At 36.5% G+C, this 21,820-nt stretch overlaps 1 protein-coding gene across 4 annotated transcripts in view; it reads right to left on the bottom strand.

Annotated features, from left to right (window-relative positions):
* Window positions 1-21,820, bottom strand: part of Liprin-gamma (liprin protein kazrin) — a 212,433-nt gene that overhangs the window by 30,485 nt on the left and 160,128 nt on the right. For all 4 annotated transcript variants that reach the window (XM_089107912.1, XM_089107906.1, XM_089107920.1 and 1 more), the window contains exons 10-12: window positions 14,322-14,527; window positions 10,316-10,504; window positions 606-764 (exon numbers count right to left, since the gene is read on the bottom strand). In XM_089107912.1, coding sequence (XP_088964038.1) covers window positions 606-764; window positions 10,316-10,504; window positions 14,322-14,527 — 554 coding nt within the window. The remainder of the gene's footprint in view (window positions 1-605; window positions 765-10,315; window positions 10,505-14,321; window positions 14,528-21,820) is intronic.

Here is a 21,820-nt window from a genome sequence, read left to right as displayed (position 1 = left end):
GGGACTATAATAACCTAAGAAGGGATATAGGAAGGGACTAGAGGATACTAAGAAGAGATTACATCCTCAACTCTAGCTCTTTACCCAAAAGCAAGGCCGTATCCAGGGGGGGGATCCGCTCTTGCCCAAAAGTGACTTTTTCCCAGGTCTTCCACAATGAAAGTTTCTATATAAGAAATATGTGATAAACTGCATTTACCAATTTTTTACAGATATTAAACTCTACGTTTTTTTTAGTAACACACTGGTTAAAATCTAGCACAAAGAGAAGAGGGTTGAGAGGGTAGTATTTGACCTCTTATGCAGGACAATTTTTGTTCGTTTTATGCATTAATAGATCCTTTCTAAAAAAAGATTTTTGGTTAAACTTACTAGAATAGGTAACAGCAGCTTTAAGTATAGGCTATAACACAACAACTTATTTATTGGTAGTAGACTTTACAGAGTTAAATTAAGAAAAGTAGGAAAATTTAATTCGAAAGATCTCGGGTAATTTTATCTCTTTAATTATTTATGCTATAAAAATATTTTTAACAGCGTTTCAATTGGATTTTTTTTTTTTGCGAGCCTATTCGTCTTTAAAAAACAAGATAAAAATGTCTAACCTTTTTATCAAATTTTAAAAGTTTGAGGAAGGTAACTCCATGAATAACAGAAGTCTGATGGAACTTTTTGGCGACACTCAAATACTTCTCAAGTTCCTTTTTAGTTAGAGCTTCCAACAGACGTCCATCAATTAGGCTTGCTTTGAACGTCTCAGAATACTGAAATGAAAATTTGAGATTACGTCTCTATTGAGAGAGAGAGAGAGAGAGAGAGAGAGAGAGAGAGAGAGAGAGAGAGAGAGAGAGAGAGAGAGAGAATTATTTATAAAAAAAAGGAACAAAATATATAAAATGGCTAGCCATAAAGATCTATGGAGCCTCCAAGGGTGACAGAAAAAGTTAACACAAATAAACACTAACAGAGTGCAAATGCATAAACTATATTAAATAAAATCTTTATTAAGAAAAGTCTTTTATTAAGCTTTTATTAAGAAACAGTGCCAAGCAAATGCATATACTATATTAAAAAATATTTATCAAGAAAATCTTTAATTACACAACATAAAATAATATATTTGAATTTATTTTTATTTCATACATAGCGACCAGTTGTGGGAACAAGAATAGTTCTTTTTCTAACCTTTAAGACATAGCGAACTCAATTGTATCAAAAGCTTGATTCCCCAATAATGTCTGTTAAGGTGAAAGAAGAGATTCAACAGAGTTTGGGTTGTTCCAAAACTTCTCAGCGTTTCGAAACGTAATTAGGTTTACAACTTCATTTAGAAATTTCGCTCGCTACATTTTACAATAATACATTTCATTTAAGTACATTGTAAGCTTATATACCTTATACTTAATGATTCTCAAACAAAGTACTCTTCCAAGGCCCTGTTTGAGTTTTGATAGCAATTGAACTTCACTTCACGGTATCTTCATTACTCTCCTTTAAAATAAGAAGCTTAAGTTTAAGAGCATCTTATATGTTCTGAACGAACGCTGTTGGTGCTTTACTGAAAACAAATGATATTACAAATATTTTCTTTTGTACTTATTACGACCTTTAAAATAAACATAAAAATTACATTAAAATTATATTTCGAACTAAATAGTTTTCAGCAACTGATATCATTATATATCAAATATTTAGTTTGATTTTATTACCTCTTTCCAAGACTGTTCAAGACAAATATAGTTTCACTACAAACAACAGTTTGCAGGGCCGGAAAAAGAGCGATTGGGCCCAATCGAGCCCTGCGTTTGAAAGGACCCCGTGCCGCCATCAAAATGAATAATTGGTTTTCAAAATTGTGAAATGTTCTCAACAATTCCAGTTAGTGTTGCTTCTAGAGACATCTTATTTTCCAGGCCAAAACCAACTAAAAAGATTATGTGATATCAACAATAAATGAAAATGGACTAAATAGTTTAGTAATCATATTAACTGAAAGTGAAGACACAAGGAAAATAGATTTTAAAACCCTTTTAGAAGAATTTGCAGAACGAAAATTTAGAAATATGTAGATTCATGTGCCCATATTGGGTGATGTAAATTTCTAAAGGCATTTTCAGCAGATTCATAATATCTAGGGAACACAAACGTAAATTAACGTTAGCACAAAATGAGTACAAAAAGAGGACAAAACCGTAAGCTCAAGATGAACAAACTGGGCCATAAAATGAGATAAGATCAAGAGAACGACCTGAGAAATGTAAATGCACGACGGGGGATAATGAACAACGTAGACCATCAAAAGTGATAAGACTAATCCAAAACACTAAGGCAGAAGGTAATGAAAAAATGTCTGAAGCCAAGATAAACGAAAGTAAAGATCGAAGAGATATGTATTTAAAATATTAGAGAAAACCAAAAATTAGAACAAGTCGAAAACGAAATTGAAGAACACAGAAATATGCAGTTAAAAGACAAGTGGCAGCGAGAATCACAACGACACAAAAACGAAAGTGAAGAAAAAAATATGCGGTTACAAGAAATGCGACGATGATGATGAGAACGAATCAAATGAAAATGAAGAACAGAGAAATGTGTCGTTAGAATATAGGCGACCATGAGAACAAAGAAATATGCAGTTCAGGCACGCATGCAGGGGGGGGGGGGTTCTGGGCCTTGGCCCTCCCGAAATATCATGATTTGTTTTGTTTTCCGATAATTTTCTGATACTTCTCACGGAATAAGGGATTTGAAGGATTCAGACACCCCGAAACAAATTCCTGCGTACGTGCCGGATGCATTTAGAAGATAATCAGCAGTGAGAATTACAAGCAACAGCAGGAATCAGAACTTGCCAATGTTGAAAGTAAAGAACAAAGAATTGTAGGGTTAGCAGAAACACTAAAGCAAGTATCAAGAGTGTCAAAAATGACAGTGAAAAAAAAAAAAAACTGTGCTGTCAAAGGACAGGAAGAATAAGAATGAGTCAAAAATGAAAGTGCAGAAGAAAATAAGTACTTGTGTACAGAATGGTACACACTCGAGAACAAACCAGACAAACCGGTTTTATTTGTCTGTATTAAGAAACAATTAGCTTTCGCTCAGTGGAAAACAAGTGACGGGTGACAGAATACATTGGACTTATATACTTGGGCAGGCATGTACGTAGGAATTTGTTTCGGGGGGGGGGGCAAATTCTTAATAGCTTTCTTATACTTCTGTGAGAAGTATAAGAAAATTATGAAAAAAATCATGGGATTTGGAGGGTGCCGGGCCCAGAGCCCCCCCCTACATACGTGCAAGTGTATGGGCTATATATTTACACATTAGGGGGTGGGTGGGGGTAAAGTATTTGGACAGTTTTAAGTTATAATACAATTCTCACTTCATAATATGCAGAGTAATTGTAGCTAAAACATTTTGCATGCAGACCCGCTATACTTTACCCCCTCCTCCTAATGTGCAAAAATATAGCTAAAAATTGTTTCCAAAGTGTTATATTCTCATTATATTTTGGTATATTTCATTAGGAATGTCCTAACTTCACTTCTCGAGTGTGTGCCATTATGTGCAGAAGTACCAAAAAAATATTATGTTAGAAGAACAGCACCATCACAATCTTCGATGCCAACAAATTATGGCATAAAACCCAGCAAAACACTACAAAGATGTCGTAAACTAAGCAAGTTTTATTTGCAAGTTATTGGAAACCTTCAACTCTGTATGTATTCACTGTGGAGTCCTCCATTATCCTACAATAAAAGTAAACAACAAAGATCATTTACTTGGGGGCTGCTGCCTGCTTGGTCGAATTGCATTCCTACATCAACAATTTCGAAATAAATTTATTTGGCCTGTTGCAGGACATCACATGCTCTCTCTCTCTCTCTCTCTCTCTCTCTCTCTCTCTCTCTCTCTCTCTCTCTCTCTCTCTCTCTCTCTCTCTCTCTCTCTCTCTCTCTCTCTCTCTCTCTCTCTCTCTCTCTCTCTCTCTCTCTCTCTCTCTCTCTCTCTCTCTCTCTCTCTCTCTCTCTCTCTCTCTCTCTCTCTCTATCTCTCTCTCTCTCTCTGCTGGATTTGAATTTTGCTTAAAAATTTATTATATAGAGGGGGCCTCCCAAAACAATTCCAATCGGGCCCCGCGCCTAGTAGATACTGCCCCTTCCTTAGCTGTAAAATTTCAAAGCCTATAATGTCATTGATGCTTCACTGAAAACAAATTATATTACAAATATTTTCTTTTACAGTTATTGCAGCATTGAAAATGAAAATAAAATTACAGTGAAATATCATCTTGAACTGATAATCTTTCAACAATTAATATTGTTATATTTCAAACATACAGTTTGATTTTATTTGCACTTTACAAGACTGTTCAATACACATGCAGTCATACGCAGTGCAATAGCGCTGCCTAAGTAAAGAGCGATTTGGGCGCAATGTATTATTTATTTATTTCTTTGTTTAGACCTGGGCCCTTCGTATCGAAAGAGTTGTCGTAGAAACTTCGAAAAGGGCCCATTTGATTGGAAATTTAAAGGGCTAGTCCCCTTTTAGATAGTCGAAAGTGATTAGAAGGCAACTAACACCCTCCCATGCCCGACATTTCCCCAAACACATCAAATCAAAAGTCTGAGGTAACCATTTTTGTTTAATGTAGGTAAAAGGTCCAAAAAATATGTCTTTGAGGATGACAACCCCCAACATGATTGGTAATCGGAAGTTCTAGTGCCCTTTTAAAGATTCAGAGTGATCAGAGGGTGGATACCCACCACACCTCACATTTTCCGGAAACATATCTGATTTTGACATGGCCGTTTGTTGTTTTAGAAACTTCGAAAAGAGCTAGTGCCCTTTTCAAAGAGCTAGTGCCCTTGTTCAAAGTGATTGGAAGGCAACTAACCCCCCTCCCACACTTACCATTTTCCCAAACATATCCAATCAAAATTTTTATATAGCCATTTTGTTCAACGTAATTGAAGGGTCCGGAAATTATGACTTTTAGGATGACAACCCCCCCCCAGAGCCCTCAGGGCAAGGGTTGTATGTTATTCCCTGGGCACACATAAGGTATATATAGAAAGGTTGATCATATAAATTTTGGAGGGGTTCATTGGATTAGTATCAGAAGTTATAATGCCCCTTTTAACATTCAAAGTAATCAAGGAGTGGATACCCCCCCCCCCCACCCACACCTCGTATTTTCCTAAAGTGCATCTGGTAGAAATTTTGATATGGCCATTTTTTGTCGAAGAAATTTCGAAAACAGCTCATTCGATTGAAAATTGAAAGAGCCAGTTCCCTTTTTAATAGTCGAAAGTGATTGGAGGGCAACTAACACCCCTACCACGCCCACCGATTCCCCAAACACATCCAATAAAAATTTTAAGATTTCCATTTTGTTTAACGTAATTGAAAAGTCCCAAAATTATATCTTTGAGGATGACAACCCCCACAGCCCTCGGGGCAAGGGTTGTATTTTATACCCCGGGGGCATATAAGGTATATATAGGAAGTGTGATCGTATATACTTTGGAGGGAGCACATTGGATTCGTAATCAGAAGTTCTAGTGCACTTTTTAAGTTTCAGATTGATCGGAGGGTGGATACCCCCCTCCCACACCTCGCATTTTCCCAAAATGCATCTGATAGAAATTTTGAGATGGTCATTTGTCGTCGTAGAAACTTCAAAAACCTATTCACTCGATTGGAAATTGAATGGACCAGTCCCCTTTTTAGTAGTAGAAAGTGATTGGAGGGCAAGTAACCCTCCTCCCCAGACCATCCTTTTCCCAAACACATCCAATTAAAATTTTGAGATAGCCATTTTGTTCAACGGAACCTCCCTCCAAACCTAGCATTTTCCCAAAATGCATCTAATAGAAATTTTGAGATGGCCATTTGCTGTCGTAGAAACTTAAAAAAAGGATCATTTGATTGGAAATTGAAAGGGCTAGGGCCCTTTTTATTAGTCAAAAGTGATTTGAGGGCAACCCCCCCACGCCCATCAATTCCCAAAAAACATCTCATCAAATTTTTGAGATAGTCATTTTGTTCAGTGTAGTTGAAAGGTATAGAAATTATGTCTTTGACAACCCCCATACCTTCATAAGACCAGAACATAACTTGCAGTTTACTGAAAAAAAATGGCTGTGGTTTGTCAGTCTAATATAGATATACTGATATGTATTCCTTAAAGTTTCGATAATTTGTAAATTACTAAGTTAAAAAAGTTAAAACATTTTAAACATATTTTTTTTATTTAAATGATAGAATAAATAACCCAGTCAAACTTAAAAATTAACATGAGTAGAGCTGAAAACCCCCATGCCTTCTCAGGACCAGAACATAATTTGCACTTTACTGAAAACGAAATATATTTAAAATGTTTTCACTTTGTTTTAACTTGTTTAAAATGTTTTTACTATATAAATCAAGGGGGAGTCCTCCCCCTTACATTCCAATTAAAGCGCGAGTGTCTGGTGCCTAACCCCTGGTGAGGGTAAGCACCACTTGTTTCAAGCCCATTCATTTTCTAAGCGCATCCGGTCAAAATTTTTAGACAGCCATTTTGTTCCGTATAATAGAAAGGTCCAGCAACTATGTCTTAAGAGATATTAAGACATGTCAACCCCCTACAATTGTGCATTTGGCCCATTATGCTTTAAAACGAAATGTTTCTTTAAAATAAATCAAAATGCAATGTGTTTATGGTTGCCAATACAACACCTCAGCAATATATCGAGAAAGACTGGGGGTAATAAGTTGAAACTTTTGGAGATACTACTATTACTACTTCTGCTCGTACAATTTAAACAAATAAAAGAATATAACTGTATCCAGGTTGTCAAAGAGCATAGAAAGAATTTTTTGAAAATGATATTAAGTTCTATTTTTCAGGTCAACTTCCGAAGCTATAAAATAAAATTAAAAAATACTGTTCGTGTCAGGATTAAAAATTGTTGAAAAACTTTCTCCGACATTAGTTTTAAACCTATACTATGGATTCTTATAGGAGACAACTGAAAAGATATACAATATTATTTTTCCATGAAAAAGACTATGTCATTAGAAAACGAACAGAATTAAATTTAAAAAACTTTTTCCGTGAGACAAGTTTTTTAACGGAAAAGTAAAGAGCTCCATTAAGCCAAAAATTAGCAAAAATAAAGTCAAATAATCTTCTAAGCGTAAAACTACCACACATCGCAATCAATTTAATAAACAAAACTCAAGCCAAACAGAATTTAAAACAAATGGCCCAATCATACTTAAAACGAGCAAAAATTAACATGAGTAGGGCTGATAACCACTAGGCTATGACTTCTCAAGACCAGAACACAATTTGTGTTTTACTGAAGACAAAATACGTTTGAAATGTTTCCACCTATCTTACTTTCATAAACGAAAGATTATCAAAACGTTTAGGAAGAAATGTCAGTATATGTCAATTAAACTGACAATCCACGACCATTTATTTATTTGTTTTTTGTTTTTGTTTTTCAGTAAAGGACAAATAAACATATATTAAATTGCTGGAAAAGTGTCTAATAAATTACTTGTTAACGAGAAGCTTCTTGATTCCCCCTTGGAGCAAGATAGATCACTCGGTATTGCGGGAGGTTCATGAAGCAAATCCAGATTATGCATGGTGCCGGACGGCACCATCCTTCCTGAAAGGATTAAACACCGTCCAAGGGCATTGATAGCAAGTAAAAGTTTGGAATTAAACACTTCACTTCCGTAATTACTAGAAATATATACGTTTAAGATTGTCAGGTTTCCTTTTCGGAGGGTCAACACGGATTTATTTTTATACAGGAATTCAGCTTTTTTTTATTTTCATGATTATCGCGAGATCACCAGAATGCCGTTTCCGTCCTTTCCAAACAGTTTGCGTTTGGGTGCATGTGCATAGGTCCTCAAATTATAGGAACGAAATGTTGTTGGCAGACAGCAAGTGCTCTTGAATGCACGCTATATCTACTGACAAGACAGAATTGTTTAATGACAGGGATGCGCACCACAAAATCAGCATTCATATCCCGTGATATTGAATGCTGGCGTTGGTTACTCAGCGTGCATTTTAGTACCTCCCCTTTGGGCTATGAATGCAAGCAGCAGCTAGTAGTGAAACTCAAGTGCCTATGAAGAAATCTCAGCTGGACTTTTATAATAATTAAATAAAAAAAGACAAGTTTTTTAAACTGAAAGTAAGGAACGACATTAAAACTTAAAACGAACAGAAATTATTCCGTATATGAAAGGGGCTGTCCCCTCCTCAACGCCTCGCTCTTTACGCTAAAGTTTTTTATTGTTTTAAAAAATAAAGTTGTGAGACAGAGTCAAACTTTAGCGTAAAGAGCGAGGCGCTGAGGGGGGGACAGCCCCTTTCATATACTAAATAATTTCTGTTCGTTTTAAGTTTTAATGTCGATCCTTACTTTCAGTTAAAAAACTTGTTTTGTTTTTTTATTTAATTTCTGATCGTTTTTCAGTTAATGCAGCTTTTATTTTGTCTAACCGTCATTGAATAAGCAAACAAAATTTGCATAAAAATTTTACTTTTCTTTTGCTAAATGGATGTCTTTACAAATTGACTTACGTAACTAACTTCTATATTCGTATATTTTTCTTCTGGCAAAAAATACAAAGTTGCAGATTTTTGCAGATATGAGCTTGAAACCTATGTAATAGGGTTTTCTGATATGCTGAATCTGACGGTGTGATTTTCATTAAAATTCTTTCACTTGTAGGGGATGTTTCCCCGCTCTTTAAAAAATCGAGTAAATTTTCTCAGTCTCGTAGCCTTTGATGAGTAATGCTAAACTTGATAAAATTTATATATTTAGAATCAGCATTATAAACACATCCTTTTGATACATTTATTGACATCAAAATTCCGTTTTTAAAAGTTTCAATTACTATTGAGCCGTATCGCTTGTTTTTTTATTGTTTTTTTTTTATTACGTATATGTTATTACTTATATGAGGGGGTTCTCCCCTTAGTTAATACCACGCTCTTTACGTTAAAAATTAAAAAAATTTTGATTCACAAACCCCTGAATCACAAAGGCCGTTTAATTAGAATAGATAGCTCTTTTGAAAGCACTAAAAAAAACTGTAGCGTAAAGAGCGAGGTATTGACTTGGGGTATAACCCCCTCACATACGTTATAATTTCTCTTCGTTTTAAGTTCTAATGTTCCTTCTTACTTTCAGTTGAAAAAACTTGTTTTTTTTTTATTTAATTTCTGATCGTTTTTTAAATAATGCTTGGAAATCCGGCACCCCCTTCATGGAAATGTCCCTTACCCCAAAGAAACATCCTCCACGGAAATATTCTCCAGAGTAACCCCCTCTTCTAGCCCCCCCCCTCCAGAAAAAAATCCTTCCTGAAAATGTCTGTATACTTCACAATAACCAATAAATAATGCTGGCAAGTCCGGCGCCCCCTTCATGGAAATTTTCCTTCCCCCATAAAAACTTCCTTCATGGACAGATCCTCCAACGTAACCCCTGACCCACCTTTCCCTCCCACTACCAGAAAAAAAACCTCCTGAAAACTTCTGTATACTTCCCAATAACCAATACTATATGTTAACATTGGGTAAAGTTCATAACTTTTAGTCCTCCCCCTGGGGACTTCGGGGGTTAAGTCATCCTAAAAGACATATTTATCATATTTTCGACCCTGTTGAACAAAATGGCTATCTAAAAATTTTGATCGGGTGACTTTGGGAAAAAAATAAGCGTGAGAGGGGGCCTAGTTGCCCTCCATTTTTTTTTAGTCACTTAAAAAGGGCACTAGAACTTTTAATTTCCGTTCCTATGAGCCCTCCCACGATATTCTAGGACCACTGGGTCGATACGATCACCCCTGGGGAAAAAAACAAAAAAAAACAAATAAACACGCACCTGTTATCTTTTTTATGCCAAAATATACAAAATTCCGCATCTTGGCAAGTAGGAGCCTGAAACCGCTACACTAGGGTCTTATGATACGCTGAATATGATGGTGTGATTTTATTAAGATTCTATAACTTTTAGGGGGTCTTTCCCCCTTTTTTTGAAAATCAGCCAAATTTTCTCAGGCGCGTAACTTTTGATAGCAAGCACTAAACTTTATGAAAGTTATATATTTGAAATCAGCATTGAAATCTAATTCTTTTGATGTATCTATTGGTATCAAAAACCCGTTTTCTAGAGTTGCGGTTACCATTGAGCCGGGTCGCTCCTTACTTACAGTTCGTTACCACGAACTGTTTGATCAGTCTACTTTGAATGAACATATATAAAATATTCAAAGAGAAATAGACCTGTGGTAATCCTATATCTTGCAACCATTCTTCAACTACCCATGTTGTGTTAAGATCATCAAGAAGGGATTTTGCTCCAACTGGAAGATGTCTTTTTTCCTCTACAGCGAGTCTCAGCTTTTTACGATGCATAGGGTGAGAAATTCCTAGCCCAGCTTCATATTCTGAATCACTTAAATCTATGAGAATCTGAAACATAAATCTGACCATTAGTACATTTTTAATACTCTTACGTTAATAAAATGTAAATATGTAAAATTTGTAATAACAAAAAAATTGGGATAAGGCAAAATTAAAAGAAAACGCGCCAGGGCAGCAGAAACTGAAAAGAATTAAACTGAACAAAAGCTTGTCATCACGCTCAAAAGTAGAGGGCTTATTAGATATCAGATAATTTTTCAGAAGTGAGGTAATATGCTCCAAAGAACACAATTAATTATTTACCCCATAAATTTAAGATTTTTTGTTTTGGCCTTCGCTCTACGTACAGTTTTACGTGGTCCAATTTAATCTCCCACCCCCTTCGGTGTTTTAGACATTAGAATCGTTAACCGACTCTTCAAATATTAAATTCTATACGTGTACCTCTCCCTTCCACCCTCAGTTACGGGTTTATTTCCTGTGATAAGTCTCATTTTTATAATTGTGGGGTATTACGAGGACAAGGGTTACACTACATAATGTGCTTTCACGAAAACTTCGGAAAATGAGGCCACGTTTTTGCGATTCCAAATTTATTTTGTTCTAAAATTCCGTGTTCAAATCCCATTATTTTTATATTAACTGCTTTTAATTGCAAAAGAAGAGGGTATAAGTTGCCTAGGTACTAATCTGTTTGGGGGTTGTGAGCAAAAGAGTGGGTTAATGATTCCAAATTATGTCCTAGATTAACTTTTGAAGGATATGCAATTATCGACTAGTTTTTCTATTAGAAAATAAGCGATTCTTAGTAGAACTTTTCAAATAGTTATTAGGCCACTTACAACTAGAGATCCTTTTCTTGTCTATCACGTTGTTCTAAGTTCTTGTTTCTTCGAGTCATATTTTGCTTTCGAATGGAAGGCTACGCTTGAGAAGGTAAGCACATAGTGCAGCCATCTACTATTGCTATGGATGTTTGTTCATGGTTTCGGTTCATTTTGTCACATCGTTTTCTCTGTCTTCTACTAAGACAAAGGAATGGTATCACATGCACCTCCTAAACCTTCATAGTTGTTTCATTGGTGAAGAAACAGGAATATAGCCTTTGCTCCTTTTATGGTAGTGATATTAGAGAGTAACCTTTTGTCAAGAAAAGAAGCAATAGAAACAAAAAGACATATTTTTAACATTGAAGAATAGTGATGAGCTGATTAAAGTATGCATGATACCAGTCTTTCTGTTAAAAATATTTTCAAGAGCAAGCCCTGAGTCTTGAGTGGAATGATTCAAGCATTAAAGTAGGCCGTCAGGAGCTTTTTAGCCCAAATACAGCGTATTGCACCTTAAACTGGGTAACGCAAGAACTTTAATTTATCACTGTTTGGAATAATGGGCCCGTATCCCATTCAAAACCAACCATTCCTCACCGTCATTTCAACAGAAAGTTAGGCTGTTTTTTTTTTTACCTAGGCTCAAAATTTATCGGGTTACTACCTTGGGCCAATGGGACAAAAGAATGACAATTTTCAGAGGGGGGTACTCCTTCTCAGATTTTTGCAAGGGAGTAATAAGACCACTTGAAATGAGGCACGTACTTGGGCACAGGGGATAGATTATGATCAGCGTAAACAACTTCACAGCCCCTCTTACCTTCCATATGAAAGTTCCCAGACTCACTTAAAATTTGATCTACACATAACTAAGTGACTTTGCACAAAAGAAAAGGTGAATCAAAAAACAGGTGAAACGACCATGCAAAATGCAGAAACGTACCTCAAATATCACCCTAGAAACCACGTATTTTACTCACGTATCTTCCCTTGCAGTGCTACAAATCCCAGCCCTTAAAGAATGCAGATACCAGCTGGTGTGCGAGTTTAAGCACTACATGCTTTTGAGGGTTTAGCACCGATACCTAGTATCCCCTGCCACTGCAGTCAATGTAACAACATGCCACTAGAACAAGCTTGAGGCAATGCAAAGTATTCCAGTGATTCATGCATTTCTCTTTTGACTAGTGAGATAAATCGTATAATTGTTTAGCATATAGTAAAAAAAACTGCGTAAATTAGTTGCTGTATCAGACGTAACTAAGGCAGTTGCTTTTATTTAATTGTGTTAAATAATTTATATTAAAGAAACAATGAATAACCAGGACCTATATGGTCAAGGCAGTATCAAACAATTTATATAATTCATAAAAAAGAATTTAAAACAAAGCACGTAATTATCCACCGCAAGTCTCCTTCGCCTATTAAGCCTGACAGGAAACGGGAAGAATACATAGAATAGCATTGTACCAATACTTTATAGCGTAACGTAAACTACAAACAGAGACGGATAAAACAAATCCAAGAAAAACTATATACTGAATATCATAGCGGAAAGAAATAAACAGAAAAAAAATCAATCAAAGACCCAGTGATGGACTACATTTGTTTTATTTTTTTATTTATATTTTAGTCGTATAAGAGTGACACCTGAGAGACGACTTAGAAAAGTGTTCCAGAAGATGTAAAGCTCAATTAGGGATTGAAATGAGGCCTTGCAGATGGGGTAAAGGGAATTTTGGATTTTACACACATAGGAAGAATAGCTGGAAACAAGAAAAGGAGCACGCTTAAGGCCCTTGAGAAGGTCACCATGGCGCTGAAGAAGTAGAAAATAGAAAGCATAAGCCAGTTGGAGGTCATATAGTGACCTCCAACTTATCGATAGGTTATCGATAACCTACTTATCGATAGGTTTGTTTCCATGATAAGATGTCTTACTTTAACATAAATCTTGGAAGTTTTACATAAATCGTAAGACTTGGACAAGAACGAAAAATTGACACGCTCAGGTAATTGAAGACAAGTCTTTTAATTCCTAGTAGGCCTATGGAACCAGTGGAAATATGTTTAAGCTTTCCTGAAGAGATTGATCAGGTGGACAACTTCACTTACCTTGGTAGTATTATTAGTAACAGACGGTGGGAGCAGTGAAGATGTTAAAAGTAGAATAGCCAAGGCTCATGGTGCTTTTTGAAATTTAAAAGAAGTTTAGAAGATTAGGAAGATAAGTTTGCAAACCAAGATTAGAATGTCAGAAGCTACAGTGATGATAGTGGTCAAATGTGGTTCTGAAGCATAGACGCTCCAAAAAGTGGATTAAAATTTGCAAGATGTTTTCCAGAGAAATTTCCAGAGAGAATTGGCCAACAGTCAAGGAATAAACGGAAAGCAGGTCGTCAGCGGTTGGGGTGGGAGGATGTCGTGAGGTAAGATTTAAAAGGAGTGGAAGCCTTCTGGGAGGGCGTAAAGAGTAAAGTTTCGAATAGCTTAGAATGAAGAGGGAGTGTGCGTAGTAGTATTGCCCCCAAGTGGTTAGGTGCTGCAGTGAGTTGTAGTAGTAGTAGTAAAATGCCAAATTCTTGTCAACCTTTATTTTGATCAAATATGATACTTTAAAGATGGATTTTAATAAAAAGGAATACCGAAAACTCCAGCCTAACCATCCATTTATCTACAAATAAAGCCGCTTGAAAGATGGATTTCTGTTAGCTAAGGATCAGCTTGAGAAAATCTCGAAAAAATTAAATAAATTGGCTTAGAAACCCTTATAACAATACAATTTGCATCGAAACATAATTTACTCTCCCACAAATATCTATTAAATTTGGTAGAACACCAGAGTATGTTCTCCTTGAAGGTCCATAAGTAGTTAAAACTAGCCCCGGTTACAACATATACAAGGGTTCCAATATACAGGAGAAAAACTTGGGTTCTATGAGGTTCCATGGGTTCAAGGGTTCCATGAGCGCTCTTGAATGGGTAATACTAAAACTTCGCAGCATAATGACTTTCAGTAAATAAGCTATTCAAACCTTTCCACTTTTGACATTTTCTGCACATTTGTAGATGTATTGTCCAAGACCGAGAACTGATTCCATCCATGTTAATACAGTTGCCGATTTCCAATTTTCTATTGGTTGCTTTAAGATCTCTTCCATTAGTCTTTCTTTTAAGGACTCGTCACGATGAGGAGTCGTACATACGGACTGTTGTGGAGACCAACTAGATCTTCCCTCTTCTATAAATGAAAGTATATTACACAATAAATTAAGAAAAAACGTAATCATTGTGCGAAGGTCCAGGTGGATAATTCCTCACCCCCAAAGCTAAAACACTAATAAAGTATGCGCAAAAAACCAACTCTCAAAACTAGGTGAAATTTCGTCACCTTTGGGTTTCCAGCTCAGCTTTTCCAGAATCGTTTCCTTGAAACCTAAAAGAACTACACAATTTTGATCTCATTCTTGAATGGATAATCCAATTTTCATAACATGTCCGACGCTATATGACCCTTAAGAAATTTAGTTTCAAAGCTAAAGTAGTTTGGTTTTCCGTCTTTTTTATGTGATTGAGCAGAATAGAAAAATTAGTGTCTGGAAAATAGAAAAATTTGATGGGATTAGAATATAAGATTTCAATCCAATAGACATGATCACACTGAGATCGGTGTTATGTAAGATTTGGGAACTCCCTATTACCGGTAAGAAAGAGAAGAATAAATTAACTTAAGCTTTGAAGTTCGATTGTATTAATCTATTTGCATATTGAATAGAGGTTAAGTAAATTACTTGACATAAAGAAAGAAAACCGATAGACAATGGGTTTTTAATGGCCAAACGCAAATATTGAAAAACACACAAAGCGAATATTTCGAGAGGACAAACGCCTCTCTTCTTCAGCCCGAAACAAAAAAAATATATTCAAGGAAAGTGCCGAAGAAAAACACAAACAAAATAAACGCGGACAGTCAATGTGAAAAAAAAAAAAAAAAAAACAATGAAAAACCCAAAAATTAAAAGATCAATAAAATTCAATAAAAGCCAAAAATTATAGGAATTAAAACCAAATTCTCAACGACCATGAAAGTGAGTTATTCACCAATATCCGCGATTTACAAAAAAATCCAAAAATTATGAACTGCCATAGTATCCGTCAGTTATTTGCTAGTATCTGTCGATGGCAGTTCATAATTTTTTGGATTTTTTTGCAAATCGCCGATATTGGTGAATATTTTGTTTTGTTTGTTTTTTTTTCTTCGGCACTTTCCTTGACTATATTTTTTCGTTTCGCGCTGAAGAAGAGAGGCGTTTTTCCTCTCAAAATTTTCGTTTTGCTTGTTTTTTCAGTATTTTTTTTTTGGCTTTAAAAATCCCATTTTTGATTGTTTTTCTTTCTTTATGTTATGGCAGGCCAATGTGGCTTAAGAAATTATCTTCGTAAATTACTTGTCTTTATCGTTCACCTTTTTCTGACAATTTTTTTTTTCAGTTTCGCATCTCGTTTTGCTCAAAATCCATACTAGAATTATGTGTATAAAATATTCGGATTTTGCTCTAGACCAGTGGCGTCGATTGAGGGTGGGAGGGAGACAAAGGGGCACTCCCCCTCTTGTCCAATATATTTCTATATATTCTTGTTACTCAAAGTTGTAGAAATGACTACACAATACATTAGCTAGTATACTATCATTTCACTTAAATAGTTTATAATTCTGTTGGGATAGAACTTCCTTTTGAGAAAAATCGATTAGCTAAGAAGAGCGGAAGCTGGGGGAGCTATTCAAACACTTGCATTCCTTTGAAACAAAAGCCCAAGAAAAAAGGGAAAGTTATCAAAATGGGAAGAGCATTAATATCGCGCTTTATCTCGAGCAATTACAAAAGCAAGTCACTGTGGAAAGGAACACGGACTATAAAGGAAAGAGTTTTCAGAATAACCGTTCTAAACAATAAAATGGATTTGAAGAAGCATACAATAAAAGAAAATGGGAATACTCGAGATTCTACTCCTGGGATTTGGTGAATTATATTTTTTGTCTTTTCATTTTGGGGGAATTCGGTTAAATCCCCTTTGGGTGATATATTCATTGAGAAGGATAAGAAGCATTAGAGAGCATAACTTGACTAAAAATTATCAATTTAAAAATAAAACCAGAAAAAATAAAATAAACTGCTTAATTTCTGGTTTTGGAACTTCTATCTAGATAATAATTTTTTCTTTTGCTTTTTTAACAAATCTTTGTAATATGATTAATCTTTTTAATATGATTGTAATATGATATGATATGGTAAGACGTATTTTTCAAAATATAGGGGGGGGGGCAAATTTGTCGTTACTTCCGATTTTTCAATGAAAATAAAGGCGTAAAATAAACTGCTTAATTTCTGGTTTTGCCCCCCACCCAAAAATAAATAATAATAATTTATTTTTAACCCGCTAAGGTAACAAAAGCGGAGTATAAGTAAAAGAAAAGAAAAAATACATACAAATCGACTAAATACACTAAATCACTAAATACATCACAAAATACACAATCACAAAATCACAAAACACACTAAATACACTTCACTAAATCAATGAAGGAGGCGTACAAACCCATGATGAGCTGGGAGAGCCTTCACTGTCTGGGGGAGTTTGTCAGCAAGCTCAACTAGCTTTTCAGTTATATCTGGAAGCCCAAAAACTGAGACAAGGTTACGGTTCCGGTACCACGGAGGCATATTCAGTAGAAAACGCGAGAACCGAAAATAATAAGAACGTAATGACCGGGTATTTTTTCGCCCAAGAATGGGATAAACACCAGAAAGGAACAAAATTGAATGATCAGTAAAAACAGAATACAATTTAGCAAGGGTCTTCCTACTGTATTTCCCCCGATTGGCAACAATTTTGGAATAAGATACTTGGATCTTTTTCTTACAATTCGCCACGGCTTGTTCTCGGAGAGATTTAAGATTTTTAGCAATGTTTATACCCAACCACCGAAAAGAAGAAACACATGGGACAGAAAAAGAAGCGCAATCTAAAGGCGAGTTACAATTACTATTAAACGAAAGATATTCACATTTAGAGAAATTCAGTGATAGACCAATCTTACTAAGGTTTGTTGCAACTGTAGATACAGAAACAGAAAGACCTTTTCTAGTCCTACTAATTAGAAGTATATCATCAGCATACGCTATGTAAGAAAGATTAATCGCCTGAAAAATACAAGTGGTTGGGATAGAAGATAAAACAGAAGAAATGCAAAGTTTAAAGATAGAAGGGGAAAGGACAGCACCTTGTCTGACACCACGCCGAACCGGAATTTTAGAATCGGAAATAACCCCTTCAGCTTTTATTCGTAGAAAAGAATTTGCATACCAATAACGAAGGAGAGAAACCAGAGAAAGATTAATGCCGTGACTAAAAAGGGAAAACAGAGCTTGTGAGTGGACGACGTTGTCAAAAGACTTGGAAAGGTCCAAGGCGCAAAGATGGAGTTCATATCCCTTTTTAGTCGCATCGATAAGAAGATTAATTAGAACCCGATGGGCTTGCTGGCACCCTACCCCAGACGAAAATCCAAGCTGATTTTCGCCAAAATGTGCACTCGATATGGACGTAAGAAGAACATATTCAAAAACTTTACTGAGATTGCATGACACAGTTATTGGCCGATACGACGAGCAATCGCTAGGAGGTTTCCCTCTTTTAAGAATTGATGTTACAGACCCACATAGGAAGCTATCCGGTACCGCAGACGCACACAAGCAAATTTGAAAAAGCAACTGCAGGTGTTGAAAAAGAAGTGGGCAATCAACATTTAAATGGTTGGCAGAAATGCCATCACAATCGAGGGAATTTGATTTCAACCTTTTTACTGCCTGCTGAACCACAGAGAGCTCAACAGACAAAATCTGAGTTTGGCTCAGCGATACGGGAAGTGCGGCAATGAGAAGTTTCGAAAAAACCGAATGGACATGATAATTCACTGAACTAAAAACTTTACTGTAATAACTATGCCATCCACCGGCACTAATCGGGCTTGTAGCAAAAGAATCATCAAGTTTTTCAGAATTAATTACCTTTTGCCAATCAGATTTACTTAACGGGAAATTCGATATTTTTGATTTAGTCGAGCGCAGGTATTTTTTATATTCTAATTTTGTCTTTTGCTTTATTTGATGAATAACCTCTTCAGACGGACGACCACAAGAAACCCAAATCCGCAACCAAAACTTTGCTTTATTTTTAATCGATTTCAATTCAGGATCCCACGACCACTCCGGTTTACGCGTGTTTCGCCTGACTCGCTCCTGTGGTACAGCGGTCAATTCAGCTGTTTTAAGGCAAGATACTAATTTTAGATAATAATCATTTAGAGTATTTTTATCATTTGAAGACTTACAACTAAGCTGTAGAAGGTGGAAAGGAACTTGAATTGTAGCAAGTAGCATAGCTAGCGTAGAAATATACAGCGATAAATTTATCTTATTCCAATTTCGACGGAAAACCCATCTTCGTCCTGCTTGTAAAGCATTACGATTAGTACAAATCGGTATTTGAAAAACAAACGAAATCGGTAGGTGATCTAAATCGCAATGATCTTCATGAACAGTTACAGTAGAAACGGGTAGGCCCGGAGAACAAACAACATGATCAATATTACTTTGACTACCGGAATGATGAAGATAAGAATATATACAAGTTTTTTCAACCAGCTTAAACTGCGGCAGCGAATCAAATATCAAATCCGAGCGAATATTCGATGACAGCAGGTCAGCGTTAAAGTCTCCAGCGATCAAAAAACGATAACCTTGATTTGAGACGGATTCCAAAAGTTTCTGTAATACACTGCAAGTCTTAGCGAATCTGTTAAGAGACTGAACCGATTTTCTGTCACAAGGCAAGTAAACATTTACGATCACTAAATCGTTAATCCGCACGGCCAAAATGTTAGGATCACTGTGAAAAAGCACAGGCGAGTAGCAAGCAACACTATTCCGGTTCAGTATACAAGCAAGCCCACCCGACGGCCGTCCGAAAGTAGTTCGTGCCGCCGATACGAAAACGACGTGATTAGCACTTCTTTTTAGCAGGTTTGTATTAGCCGACGATAATAAGTGTTCTTGCAAACAGACAATGTCATAATTACATGCAAGTTCGTCAATAACATGCTCTTTTCTTCTGGTACCATTTATGTTGTACGAGACAGCTGAAAGGGACTGCATCATTTTCGGGCACTACTCGAAACGCGAGACTTGAGCACTGGACATTTCAAACTAAAGGATGTATGATCACCGTTGCAGTTCGCACATTTGGGGCTATTTTGGCAAGGCGTTTCCTTAGTGGCAGTATGATTACCGGCACAACGAGCACATTTATCAACAGGACTGGTGCAATCCTTCATCATGTGATCTGGGGATCGGCATTTGAAGCAGCAACGGGGTACACTGATGAAATCGTACACACGGAATATTTCGTAACCTATTTTCAGGCCGTTCTTGATGGCATTGCCTTTTGCGAATGTATCCGAAAACTCTAGCTTAATTGTTTGTGAAGAGCCGAAACGAGTGGCTTCAGTCACACCAGGGTACGAATTTAGTCCAGCAATGTCAAAATCCTCAGGGATACCTCTAGCAATCCCAAGGTGACGCTTAAGCACAGTTTTAGTGGTAGCACCCGATGCGGCTGCACTAATCGAATTGCAGAAATCCGAAATAACAGATTTCTCAATGTTGACATACAACTTGTCACCTCGTGGGCGGACACTGGAAACTGACTCGTGACCTGACAATTGGTCTAAGAATTCCTTTGACTTTTGGGGTTGCAAACTGTTTGCGGAAGGTTTGAAACAATCACTGTAGCATGGCTACTCGATAGTGAAGAAGCAGCATCCCCAGGCTGGGGTAGCGGTGGAAAATTGGCTGAATAAGACTCGAACTGATTGGATATAGTTTTTAGATGCAAGTTCAGTTCATTGACTTTCGAGAGCAAAGCCGAGTAAGCCGAAGCCGGGATAAGTGGCACTTCCGAAGGGCTTCGAATGACGAAAGTCGGAATTGTAAAACAATCTGAATCACCTTTTCTCAGCATTTCCAAGATATCACCAAGGTGACTAGATGGTGCCTTCGTTCCGTTTCGCTTCTGAAATAGCGCATCAGGATCCAGCTTCAAGCCCAGCCATTTCTTTGCGATCACAATCACTTCGCAATCAAAAAACTCCGCTCCAAATCTTCTGATAGTCTCATCATCTATTCCCTCTTCCTTGTTTCGCTGAACGAAATTCAACACGGGCGAATAATGCAAATTCTCACTCTGTTCAAACATCATGACGCAACAAGCTCTATGCACAGCAGCATGGGATGTTGCGCGCACGACTGACGAATTCTGCTATTTACAGAATACAGAGCTATTTAAGCTAATAAGCGAGGGAAGCGTAGTTTCTTGCTACCTGATCCCCGCAGTTTAAGGGAGTAACACTCCCGGCAGGTACAACGGCCCTTGCGACAAGAAACTCCCCTCTTCTGCTCGCTTATTAGTAAAAATTAATAATATGAACGCACTGATGTTGAAATTGGCGATATAGAAGGCGTGCCAGTCTACTTCAGAAAAAAGATGGCGTTGGCGAAAATACCCAGAGGGAAAGACCTGTTCTAGGAATTGGACAAGATCTCTCAATTTAATTTAACTATAAATCTATCCATAGAGGGTAAAGATCAAAAGGAAAACAACCTCAAAGTAATGTGATAGCTTTATCCCATTAACAGCAAACAAGCAAACTCAGGCACATTAACTATGGAAATAACAGATGGCGAAACTAGTTTGAAATCGAAAAAAAGTTAAAAAAAGAAGTTATTTTTAAAGTTTAGAGGGGAATCTAAGAGGAATCTGCCTCCAATTGACGCCACTGGCGATAGATGTAATAATAATTATTGAGATTCTACAGAGCGACAGACTCGCAGACAGAAGAAGGGCTATATTATAAGTTTCAAGGGATTAACCAAGCAAAGTTCATACCTGCTAATGCTGTAAAAGACGGGCCATGTGTAATATAACAAAATGGTTCCCATTCACCTTCCCATCACAGAGTTCCCCGTCTGTGGGTTTCGATTTGTTGGTATGGGTGGGCAGACGTATGGATAAGGGACTGTTAGGGTTAATATTTGTGTGGTTTGGAAATGTATTGGCAGGGGCTACGTAGTAGGGAGTTGCGTGGTCACAAAAGGTAATATAAAAACTGCTACCAAAATTTAAATCTAATCAGATAAAATCTATTGATTCAATAAACTATTTCCATTAGAAGCTTGAATAAATTTGGATTTCCAAAAAATATGCTTAATTTTTGTCATCGAAGCAAAAAAAGCATTTCTTTATATTTCTAAGAATAAAATACACTTATGTTATAAACAATTAAAGTCAATCATTTCGTAAACAAGCACGTTGCCAACACATTGAGATAAATTGTACCGGATCTTCGACCAAAATTGTACAACCAAAGATTCTTTGTCTTACAATTGTAGCATATTTACCCAGTACAATTATCAAA

Source organism: Artemia sp. Qi Xiang Cuo, chromosome 1, assembly GCF_049724085.1.
Source record: "Artemia sp. Qi Xiang Cuo chromosome 1, ASM4972408v1, whole genome shotgun sequence".
NCBI lineage: Eukaryota > Metazoa > Arthropoda > Branchiopoda > Anostraca > Artemiidae > Artemia > Artemia sp. Qi Xiang Cuo.
The sequence above is the reverse complement of the archived record's forward strand: the minus strand, read 5'-3'. Positions and strand labels throughout refer to the sequence as shown.